The following is a 12,505-nucleotide window of genomic DNA, read 5'->3' as shown; positions in this document are numbered from 1 at the left end:
GGCTAAAAACCGAATAGGCCGATAAGTATAATATTTAATTGCAATTAGTTGCCAATACGAGTCACGATATAAGGTTACTAAAACCGAAAACGTAACTGAATTAAGAAATAAAGCAAGTTTAAAAATGACTTCAGTTCTCCTTTAATATTGAGCAATACAAGATTTATTCCTCAAAATCTGAATGAGAAATTCAAAAGGTACGTGGACTCCATGAACGATTTCAGAAATTTTCGACTTGTTCGAACACATAAAACGCCTTTTCTTTTCCAGTGAATGGCATTTCTATACCTAAAAAGATAAAAACAAAATATATATATTAAACATAAAATTTTGACCTGTTTCCACCCATGCTGTTAAATTTTGAGGTCAACTGAATGAGAACTGGCAAAGTTATTAGATTGTGAAATTATAGAATTTTTTTTGAAACACCCTGTATTTTGTAGCGGGGGCTATTGTGCTCTCAGAGCACTCTTATGATGTTCTTTGCTATGACCCGACCACGAGTAGATTAGATTAGACAGAACTTTATTGATCCCTTTGGGCAGGTTCCCTCAGGGAAATTAAGATTCCAGCAGCATCATTACAGGATAAACAGAGAATAGAAAATAGAGAAAAAACTTCTAGATAAATTAAAGTATTTACATATACAAATATAAAAAGAATAAGATATAGGGAAGAGAGGAAGGGGGAGGGGAAAAAAAGGAGCCAGCAGGAGAGATATTGCACATTGTCCAGCACTGCTTATTATTAGGCTAGGCTACTGCTCCCCCCCCAGAGAGGAGTTGTACAGTCTGATGGCGTGAGGGACAAAGGAGTTTTTAAGTCTGTTAGTCCTGCACTTAGGAAGGAGCATTCTGTCACTGAACAGGCTCCTCTGGTTGCTGATGATGGTGTGCAGAGGGTGACTGGCATCATCCATAGATTGCGTAGAACTCGTGATCTCCCGGTCGAGAGGCGGACACGCTAACCACTAGGCCAACTCACGGTCAATTTATGGTGAGATACATCTCATTCATCTCATTATCTCTAGCCGCTTTATCCTGTTCTACAGGGTCGCAGGCAAGCTGGAGCCTATCCCAGCTGACTACGGGTGAAAGGCGGGGTACACCCTGGACAAGTCGCCAGGTCATCACAGGGCTGACACATAGACACAGACAACCATTCACACTCACATTCACACCTACGGTCAATTTAGAGTCACCAGTTAACCTAACCTGCATGTCTTTGGACTGTGGGGGAAACCGGAGCACCCGGAGGAAACCCACACGGACACGGGGAGAACATGCAAACTCCGCACAGAAAGGCCCTCGCCGGCCACCGGGCTCGAACCCGGACCTTCTTGCTGTGAGGCGACAGCGCTAACCACTACACCACCGTGCCGTCCTGGTGAGATGCATGTAAAAACAAATTTCATAAGACGCAATCTTTTTCCTTTGAAATAAAGATTACCGTATTTTCTGGACTATAAGCCGCTACTTTTTTCCTAGGTTTTGAACCATGCGGCTTATACAAAGGTGTGGCTATTCTGTGGATTTTTCTTCCACCGCTAGGGGCGCTCTTCTTCTTGGATTTTTATGGCGGTTGGCAACTTAACGTATGAGGTGCATTACCGCCACCTGCTGGACTGGGGTATGGTTCAAGAGCCTATTCTACAACTAACCTGGGTGACTAAAAAAAAAAAAAAAAAAAAAAGAGAGAGCGAGCTAGGGGCGCTCTAACCGGAAGTAGAATCAAAAATAAGATAGACGAAAAATCAATGCAAAGAAGAATTAGCAGATCTTTAGCAGATAGAACACGCATGACAAATTACTAACTGGTAATTATTTTCAAATCCAGCGAAGATGATTAAAGTGACTTGTGGTTTCAAACACAGGAGAAATGAAGGTAAATAAATACCGGTTATTTTCTCTTGGTTCTGTTCCGTTTTAATCAGCAAAGTTGCTGCCGTGTTAAAAGGCACTTTTCGGAAAGAATCTGTTCAGGTACATACATGTACATTTACAGTACAAAATCGTTCTGTACATGCAGTAAATATCTAATTTTTCAACATAGATATCTGCGGCTTATAGCCCGGTGCGGCTTGTATATCTTTTTTTAAATTTTTTTTTTAAAATAGAGCGGATGCGGCTTATATACAGGTGCGCTCTATAGTCCAGAAAATACGGTAATATATATGTATGTGCAAGTATAATATCAAACGAGGGAAGATGTGGATAGCCTAGACCGTTCCTAGCCGTTATAATGACTAATAAAGGAGCTTAAAAGTAAAAATAGTGAAATCACTCTAGGGGTGTTCACACGGCACATATTTGCATCGATGCTGCACCGATGTATTTTGTTGCGATATATCTTACACCGGTGTAAATTTTGTGCAGCGTTCACACGTCACAAACCTGCTTACTAGAGAGAAGTGTTTTAGCACCGGTGCAGCCCCACTTGCGTTCACACAGCAGTTTTTGCGACCGTGCTATACGATAGTAATAATGCGGAAATTAAATATGCGCATGCGTGAAAATGTACTTCCTTTTCCCGGTTGTCATGGCATCACCAAGCGCCGGGAAAACAACGTGGATGAAGACACCAGTGTTGCCAGATACTGCTGACGTTTTCCAGCCCAAAATATGTTCAAATCTGACAAAATGCACTTAAAACCGCCCAATCTGGCAACACTGGAAGACACGCAGTTCTGTTGTTGTTGATATTCGCCATTTTGGAAGCGCAAAATACCAGGATGCAAATTATGCAATGCCCGTATGTAATCAACTCTCGTCACGCGTAGCGAGTCTACCCCTGTAGCGTTCAGACGTCCCATTTTATATCGGTGCTGCCCCGCAAACTAGCATTTACTCCGGAGTAAATTTCTTAAACCACCTCCCGAGCAGGGTTAGATTTGCACCGGTTTAAGCAGCTTTCAGGGGCTACACTGATATAACTTTGTACCGTGTGAACGCTCTACCGGGGCAGCCCCGGTGCTACACCGGAGTAAAAGTTGCCGTATGAACACCCCTTCTGAAAACAGCCTAGGGTTCATTGGCTTAATGCGCAAGCTAGACAGCCATTTCCTCACGAAGCTGTGGAGAAAAGCAAGAGGGCAGAGCTCCACTGAGGCCGACCTGAAGAGTCTGCATTATCTATAGTGGGATTTTTTTTTGTTTTTTAACACCTTTCGCTGACTGTACTTCTCATTTGTTATTCTACCGTTTTGTTTGCACTGTCATTCTGAAATGTGTAACCCAGTCCAACCTCCCCCCATGGGTGGGGGCCATGTTTTAGTTAAAAGGATCTGTACAATGAATCCATATTGAAACAGACAAAATGGTAGGTAGGTAGGTAAATAAATGTGAGTAGCATAAAGTTGGTCGCTTACAGGATTTGATCCTGGAACAAGCTTGCCATTGAGCCTCTGGACACACCGGTCAACACTCGCTTCATCTGCCAATTCCACAAAACAATATCCTGCAGAGCCTCTGTGGGGAATCAACATGATGGAAAGAGCATTAATAAAAACAAACGGTAGAAAAGGCTGACGTATTTGTGAACAGAATTCAAACGCTCTTACCCTGTCACCCGATGTGTTATAATTTTAACCCCGTAGGCCGTCTCCCCCATAGTGCTGAAAGCTTGCTTGATGAAATTTTCATCCATGTATGGGTCTAACTGTAAAACAGATTACGTTCATTAACTAGAATTAAGAACCACTTTTTTCACTCTCAGAAAGCGTCTTTATGGCAATATCTGTAATAATATAACTTAATACCATAAAACAATTATTTTGGGTCATTGCGTATTTTGGGACTGTGTTCCATATATTACATACAACCCCAATTCCAAAAAACAACTTGGGACGCTGTGTAAACTGTAAATTAAAACAGAATCGGATAATTTGCAAGTCACGGAAACCCTATTTTTCATTGAAAACAGTACAAAGACAACATATCAAATGTTGAAATTGAGAAATTTATTGTTTTTTGAAAAATCTATGCTCATTTTGAATTTCATATCAGTAACACATTTCAGAAAAGTTGGGACAGGGCAACAAAAGACTGAAAAAGCTGTGCAATGCTAAAATAATAATAATAATAATAATAATAATAATTTGGTTAATTGGCAACAGGTCAGTGACATGATTGTGTATAAAAAGAGCATCCCAGGGAGGCAGAGTCTCTCAGAAGTAAAGATGGGGAGACGTTCACCATTCTGTGAAAGACTGTGTGGGCAAACAGTGCAACAATTCAAGAATAACGTTCCTCAATGTAAAACTGCAAAGAATTTGTGGGTCACATCATCTATGGTACAGAATGCCATTAAAAGATTCAGAGAATCTGGAGAAATCTCTGTATGCAAGAGACAAGGCTGAAAAGTGACATCGGATGCCTGTGATCTTCAGGCCCTCAGGCGACACTGTGTTAAAAGCAGACACGTGTCTGTATATTGTATTCACAATAGAACATAGACAACATATCAAATGTTGAAAGTGAGACATTTTGAAATTTCATGCCAAATATTGGCTCATTTGAAATTTCATGACAGCAACACATCTCAAAAAAGTTGGGACGGGGCAATAAGAGGCTGGAAAAGTTAAAGGTACAAAAAAGGAACAGCTGGAGGACCAAATTGCAACTCATTAGGTCAATTGGCAATAGGTCATTAACATGACTGGGTATAAAAAGAGCATCTTGGAGTGGCAGCGGCTCTCAGAAATAAAGATGGGAAGAGGATCACCAATCCCCCTAATTCTGCGCCGACAAATAGTGGAGCAATATCAGAAAGGAGTTCAACAGTGTAAAATTGCAAAGAGTTTGAACATATCATCATCTACAGTGCATAATATCATCAAAAGATTCAGAGAATCTGGAAGAATCTCTGTGCGTAAGGGTCAAGGCCGGAAAACCATACTGGGTGCCCGTGATCTTCGGGCCCTTAGACGGCACTGCATCACATACAGGCATGCTTCTGTATTGGAAATCACAAAATGGGCTCAGGAATATTTCCAGAGAACATTATCTGTGAACACAATTCAGCGTGCCATCCGCCGTTGCCAGCTAAAACTCTGTAGTTCAAAGAAGAAGCAGCCGTATCTAAACACGATCCAGAAGCGCAGACATCTTCTCTGGGCCAAGGCTCATTTAAAATGGACTGTGGCAAAGTGGAAAACTGTTCTGTGGTCAGACGAATCAAAATTTGAAGTTCTTTATGGAAATCAGGGACGCCGTGTCATTCGGACTAAAGAGGAGAAGGACGACCCAAGTTATCATCAGTGCTCAGTTCAGAAGCCTGCATCTCTGATGGTATGGGGTTGCATTAGTGCGTGTGGCATGGGCAGCTTACTCATCTGGAAAGACACCATCAATGCTGAAAGGTATATCCAGGTTCTAGAGCAACATATGCTCCCATCCACACGACGTCTCTTTCAGGGAAGACCTTGCATTTTCCAACATGACAATGCCAAACCACATACTGCATCAATTACAGCATCATGGCTGCGTAGAAGAAGGGTCCGGGTACTGAACTGGCCAGCCTGCAGTCCAGATCTTTCACCCATAGAAAACATTTGGCGCATCATAAAACGGAAGATACGACAAAAAAGACCTAAGACAGTTGAGCAACTAGAATCCTACATTAGACAAGAATGGGTTAACATTCCTATCCCTAAACTTGAGCAACTTGTCTCCTCAGTCCCCAGACGTTTACAGACTGTTGTAAAGAGAAAAGGGGATGTCTCACAGTGGTAAACATGGCCTTGCCCCAACTTTTTTGAGATGTGTTGTTGTCATGAAATTTAAAATCACCTAATTTTTCTCTTTAAATGATACATTTTCTCAGTTTAAACATTTGATATGTCATCTATGTTCTATTCTGAATAAAACATGGAATTCTGAAACTTCCACATCATTGCATTCTGTTTTTATTTACAATTTGTACTTTGTCCCAACTTTTTTGGAATCAGGGTTGCATATATTTTTTTTTCTAATTCAAAACAGAATGGAATCTTATTGCAATAAATAGAATTACACGAGAGTTAAATTCCCAGCGTATAAAAAAATAAAAAATACAAGCTTGAAATATTCAGATTTTTTTTTTTAATTTGTTGTAAATATCTACCACATATTACAATATCAGTAGACATTTTATATTTTGGTTCGAGGAATGACGTGCGACCTTTGACCTGGATTTTCATGCGGTTACAATATCAATTCCCTGCTGATATTTATTGGTAAATGAAAAAAAAACCCTAGAAATTAATACAAACAACGACGAATGATTAACAAAATGCAATCTACGAAAATACCGAGAAAGTGGAACAAAAAGATTTTCTGACGCAGGTTAAACATTATCAGTTCATTTCTTTACAAACATTAGAATTACTTCCTCATTTACGTCAACACCGACATATTTATATTAAAAAAATATATTTTGTACGAAATATAAGTCTATGTAAAACAAATGTGAAATAAAAACTATGCTTTGTTATCTTAATACCACATACCGATTTTTTTTTAAATAAATAATCATGTGGATGTCGATAATTGTGGAACAGTGTCACGTGATCTGACACTAACTAAACAATCGGGAATCAACTCATTTTTTGTCCCCCTAGTGGAAGTTTGAGTAATTATTCATGTATAATTTACAGACTGAAAGTCTTTTCTATTTTTGCAATGGCCAAAATATCGTTAAGATGTCGATAATTGTAGCCGCCGCTCTAGTAGAAATCCCCAGTAGGTTTTAAGTCTGTTCTGAGAGAAGCTGAAGAGAACCTCAGACGTTTTGAAGCGCCCATATTTTACAGAATAAAACAAACAGAAATAAAAACAGCTCTGACTAGAGTTTATTTTTCCAAGAGCACATCTTTGTTGGATGAAAATGCGACAGTCGGAGAGAAATACAAACAATAAAGCAACACGTCAAGAGTTCCAAAACACCTCAGTAGCTCTTCTCTGAGACTGAGCTAAAGTTGGTTAGCTTTCTGCTAGCACATGTTACAAACGCATAAAAAGCAAACCGAACCCGCTGTTAATACTCACATCGCCCATCCACAGACTTGTCATTCTGTTAAACATCTTGGCTGCTTATAATATTCCTGCTACTCGAAATTACAAAAGCGTATATAATTTGGAAAACAAAACCCAGCCAAAACCTGGCTAACTCTACGCCTCGTCTTCTTCTTCTTTTTCTCCGTATTTCCGGTTCCGGACAGGTCGCTGATTCAGAGCCACAGCGCCCCCTGCTGAGGATGTTTCTCATTTCAGTTCACTGCAGAGCCGTTTCTGGACCAACCAACAGTGAAGGAACCCGAATTTCCCATCGATTTACAAACCGAACCACCATGCTTTAGATCACCCAGGGCCGTTTCTAGCTATTGAAAAGACCAGGCTTGTATTTTTTCAAGTGGTTAGCACTGTCGCCTCACAGCAAGAAGGTTCTGGGTTCGAGCCCAGTGGCCAACAAGGGCCTTTCTGTGTGGAGTTTGCATGTTCTCTTCGTGGGTTTCCTCCACAGTCCAGAGACATGCAGGTTAGGTTAACTGGTGACTCTAAATTGACCGTAGGTGTGAATGTGAGTGTGAATGGTTGTCTGTGTCTATGTGTCAGCCCTGTGATGACCTGGCGACTTGTCCAGGGTGTACCCCGCCTTTCGCCCGTAGTCAGCTGGGATAGGCTCCAGCTTGCCTGCAACCCTGTAGAACAGGATAAAGCGGCTAAAGATAATGGATGGATGGATGGATGGATGGATAGATAGTGCCTTAAGGCAGCACGGTGGTGTAGTGGTTAGCGCTGTCACCTCACAGCAAGAAGGTTCTGGGTTCAAGCCCAGTGGCCAACAAGGGCCTTTCTGTGTGGAGTTTGCTTGTTCTCTTCGTGGGTTTCCCCCACAGTCCAAGACATGCAGGTTAGGTTAACTAGTTACTCTAAATTGACCGTAGGTGTGAATGGTTGTGTGTGTCTATGTGTCAGCCCTGTGATGACCTGGTGACTTGTCCAGGGTGTACCCCACTTTTCGCCCGTAGTCAGCTGGGATAGGCTCCAGCTTGCCTGCGACCCTGTAGAACAGGATAAAGCGGCTAAAGATAATGGATGGATGGATGGATGGATGGATAGATAGTGCCTTAAGGCAGCACGGTGGTGTAGTGGTTAGCGCTGTCACCTCACAGCAAGAAGGTTCTGGGTTTGAGCCCAGTGGCCAACAAGGGCCTTTCTGTGTGGAGTTTGCATGTTCTCTTCGTAGGTTTCCTCCACAGTCCAGAGACATGCAGGTTAGGTTAACTGGTGACTCTAAATTGACCGTAGGTGTGAGTGTGAGTGTGAATGGTTGTCTGTGTCTATGTGTCAGCCCTGTGATGACCTGGCGACTTGTCCAGGGTGTACCCCGCCTTTCGCCCGTAGTCAGCTGGGATAGGCTCCAGCTTGCCTGCGACCCTGTAGAACAGGATAAGTGGCTACAGATAATGGATGGATGGATGGATGGATAGATAGTGCCTTAAGGCAGCATGGTGGTGTAGTGGTTAGCGCTGTCATCTCACAGCAAGAAGGTTCTGGGTTCGAGCCCAGTGGCCAACAAGGGCCTTTCTGTGTGGAGTTTGCATGTTCTCTTCGTAGGTTTCCTCCACAGTCCAGAGACATGCAGGTTAGGCTAATTAGTGGCTCTAAATTGACCGTGAGTGTGAATGGTTGTTTGTGTCTGTGTGTCAGCCCTGTGATGACCTGGCGACTTGTCCAGGGTGTACCCCGCCTTTCGCCCGTAGTCAGCTGGGATAGGCTCCAGCTTGCCTGCGACCCTGTAGAACAGGATAAAGCGGCTAGAGATAATGGATGGATGGATAGATAGTGCCTTAAAGCAGCACATTGGTGTAGTGGTTAGCACTGTCGCCTCACAGCAAGAAGGTTCTGGGTTCGAGCCACTGGAGCTTGCATGTTCTCCCTGTGTCTGTGTGGGTTTCCTCCGGTTTCCCCCACAGTCCAAAGACATGCAGGTTAGGCTAATTGGTGGCTCTAAATTGACCGTAGGTGTGAACATGAGTGTGAATGATTGGTTGTCTCTATGTGTCAGCCATGCGATGACCTGGCACCTTGTTGGTCTCACCCACAGTCAGCCGGGATAGGCTCCAGCTTACCCCTGCAGTTATGGTTAATGGATGGATGGATGGATGTAATGGCTTATTGTAATGCTTTAAAATAAATATACATCATTAATAATGACCAAAATGACTTAATAAAGCAGGGGGAAAATAATATAAATTATTTGTTATTTTATTATCAAGCACAAAACTATCGATAAATCACGGCTTTCGGATCCCGGCAAAAGGCAGCCTTGTCCTAACCTCACATTACATCACACGTGGAACCTCGGTTATCTCGGTCATTTTGGGTCGTCTGACTCTGTGCTTGTTTACTCGCTGAAATTGGATATTGTTGTTGGTATCTTACAAAAATAATGATGAGAAAGCGCTGTTGTGTTTGGATGCTCACAGCCATATACAACAGGACATTCAGTTCACCAATTTCCAAGAAATGACACTAATCTAAATCAACAGTGGGTGAGGTTTGTGCATATGAAGAGATTCATTCATTCTCATTATCTCTAGCCGCTTTATCCTTCTACAGGGTCGCAGGCAAGCTGGAGCCTATCCCAGCTGACTACGGGCGAAAGGCGGGGTACACCCTGGACAAGTCGCCAGGATGAAGAGATTAGATTAAATAAAACTTTATTGATCCCTTTGGGAGGGTTCCCTCAGGGAAATTAAGATTCCAGCAGCATCATTACAGATAAACAGAGAAAAGAAATAGAGAAAACTTCTAAATAAATTAAAATAAATTAAGGATTTACATATACAAATATAAAAGAATAAGATATGGGGAAGAGAGGAAGGGGGGAGCAGGAAAGATATTGCACATTGTCCGGTATTGCTTATTGTTAGGCTAGGCTACTGCTCCTTCCCATCCTCTGTCCTCCTGTTACCCCTCCTCCCCCCCAGAGAGGAGTTGTACAGTCTGATGGCGTGAGGGACAAAGGAGTTTTTGAGTCTGTTCGTCCTGCACTCGGGAAGGAGCATTCTGTCACTGAACAGACTCCTCTGGTTGCTGATGACGGTGTGCAGAGGGTGACTGGCATCGTCCATGATGTTCAATAGTTTGTCCATAGACCTCTTCTCTGCCACCATCACCAGAGAGTCCAGCTTCATGCCGACCACAGAGCCGGCCCGCCTGATCGGGGCAGATTTCATGTCACCAACTAATAATAAATCTGATTCATCAAGTGTTCATCACCACCAGAACTACCACATAGGAATTACTGGCGCAAAAAACCCCATTTATTTAATAAACGACATTTGATCTGATGTTTGGACAGTCCGTCGCTTCCCCTATTATTGCCCACTTCATATTTTCTTTCAGGAATTACACTGAATAAGTGTATGTTTTAAAGACTATATTTCTGCATTTATTGAGGTACTTGTAAATCTCATTCTCATCTCGTTATCTCTAGCCGCTTTATCCTGTTCTACAGGGTCGCAGGCAAGCTGGAGCCTATCCCAGCTGACTACGGGCGAAAGGCGGGGTACACCCTGGACAAGTCGCCAGGTCATCACAGGGCTGACACTTAGGCCAAGTTTACATTAGACCGTATCTGTCTCGTTTTCTTCGCGGATGCACTGTCCGTTTACATTAAAACGCCTGGAAACGGGAATCCGCCAGGGTCCACGTATTCAATCCAGATCGTGTCTGGTCCGGTGCTGTGTAAACATTGAGAATACGCTGTGCTGAGCTCTAGCTGGTGTCGTCATTGGACAACGTCACTGTGACATCCACCTTCCTGATTCGCTGGCGTTGGTCATGTGACACGACTGCTGAAAAACGGCGCGGACTTCCGCCTTGTATCACCTTTCATTAAAGAGTATAAAAGTATGAAAATACTGCAAATACTGATGCAAATACTGCCCATTGTGTAGTTATGATTGTCTTTAGGCTTGCCATTCTTCCACTTGCAAGTGGTAAGTGACGCGCATGCCCGATATGCACTGGGATCACACACACAGCGGCTCAGTCCCGAATCACTGCTCGTGCGCTTCACTCGCGCGCTCTGTGAGCTGCGCAGGGCCGGAGTGCGCACCCTCCAGAGGGCACTCGCTGTTCAGGGCGGAGTGATTTGGAGCGCAGGATGCCTGCGGAGCCGAGCATATCCGTGTATTGGCGTTGCTGTGTGCACGCGAATCATGTATTGGCGTTGCTGTGTGCACGCTAATCGTTTTAAAAACGTTAATCTGATGATCCGCTGATACGGTCTAATGTAAACCCCACCATAGACACAGACAACCATTCACACTCACATTCACACCTACGGTCAATTTAGAGTCACCAGTTAACCTAACCTGCATGTCTTTGGACTGTGGGGGAAACCGGAGCACCCAGAGGAAACCCACGCGGACACGGGGAGAAAATGCAAACTCCGCACGGAAAGGCCCTCGCCGGCCACGGGGCTCGAACCCAGGACCTTCTTGCTGTGAGGCGACAGCACTAACCACTACACCACCATGCTGCCCATGCTTGTAAATATTTTCCCTATATTTTGCAGTGGCCAGCTTAGAATAAAAATCCACAAACCAATCTGTGTTTCCAGTTCTCTCTGGCTGGTGGTGCGCTATTGGCGGTGAGTGGGACTGTTTTGAACTGGCAGTTTCTGATCTTGGATGCTTGAAAAGGTAACCGTTTACTCGGGAATATCCTTGATAATCATCTGCCCCTTCATGAACAAAATTGATACCTGGATTGTTACACGTGACATCACGCACTCCTTCAGGACCTTCCGGTCCAGTCTTGGCTGATTCCATGAAAATCAGCTGATCTTATTGATTTTCCATTGATTTATGGCCTTTTGGATCAGCTCTGGTTCGAAAACACATGGTCAGTAAACATAATGATTGTTGCTTTGTACAAGGGGAAAAAAGTGTGGTTTAGGAGCATTACATACATTGTAAGGGAGATTGGCATCGATAAGTTGGGGAGGTTATATCTAACTTTACAAGAAATATCACCCACACACATTCAAAGGTTCTCAGATCTTTATTACTCGTTTTTGCACTGCTCTTTTTAAATTTATATAGTTCACTTCAGTTTCTGTCTCCTTATTGTTTTTATCAACACCCATAATGTCTCAGGAAACTTTACCATCAGTTTAATAAAAATATATCATTTCTCAATTTAAAATCTTGGATGACATCCCATCTCACAGGACTATGATCATATAAAGTCTTCCAACTTTCTCTCACACACGCACACACAAATACCATTTTCTCCAATATATCCAGGCTCACGGTGGTGTAGTGGTTAGCACTGTCATCTCACAGCAAGAAGGTTCTGGGTTCCAGCCCAGTGGCCAACGAGGGCCTTTCTGTGTGGAGTCTGCATGTTCTCCCTGTGTCTGCGTGGGTTTCCCCCCCACATTCAAAGACATGCAGTTAGGTTAACATGGGGCGACCTTGGGCTGAAGTGCCCTTGAGCAAGGCACCTAA

The 12,505-nt window shown here is 43.2% G+C and overlaps 1 protein-coding gene across 1 annotated transcript in view; it reads right to left on the bottom strand.

The window, feature by feature from the left end:
• The window catches only part of trnau1apb (tRNA selenocysteine 1 associated protein 1b), a 47,215-nt gene extending 40,029 nt beyond the window's left edge, over nt 1–7,186 (bottom strand). Inside the window, exons 1-3 of the mRNA XM_060905758.1 lie at nt 7,026–7,186; nt 3,560–3,657; nt 3,368–3,467 (exon numbers count right to left, since the gene is read on the bottom strand). Of these exons, the coding sequence (XP_060761741.1) occupies nt 3,368–3,467; nt 3,560–3,657; nt 7,026–7,061 (234 nt within the window). The 5' untranslated portion in view covers nt 7,062–7,186. The remainder of the gene's footprint in view (nt 1–3,367; nt 3,468–3,559; nt 3,658–7,025) is intronic.
• Between the last annotated feature and the right edge of the window lie 5,319 nt (nt 7,187–12,505).

Source organism: Neoarius graeffei, chromosome 23 (assembly GCF_027579695.1).
Source record: "Neoarius graeffei isolate fNeoGra1 chromosome 23, fNeoGra1.pri, whole genome shotgun sequence".
Taxonomy (NCBI): Eukaryota; Metazoa; Chordata; class Actinopteri; order Siluriformes; family Ariidae; genus Neoarius; species Neoarius graeffei.
The sequence above is the reverse complement of the archived record's forward strand: the minus strand, read 5'-3'. Positions and strand labels throughout refer to the sequence as shown.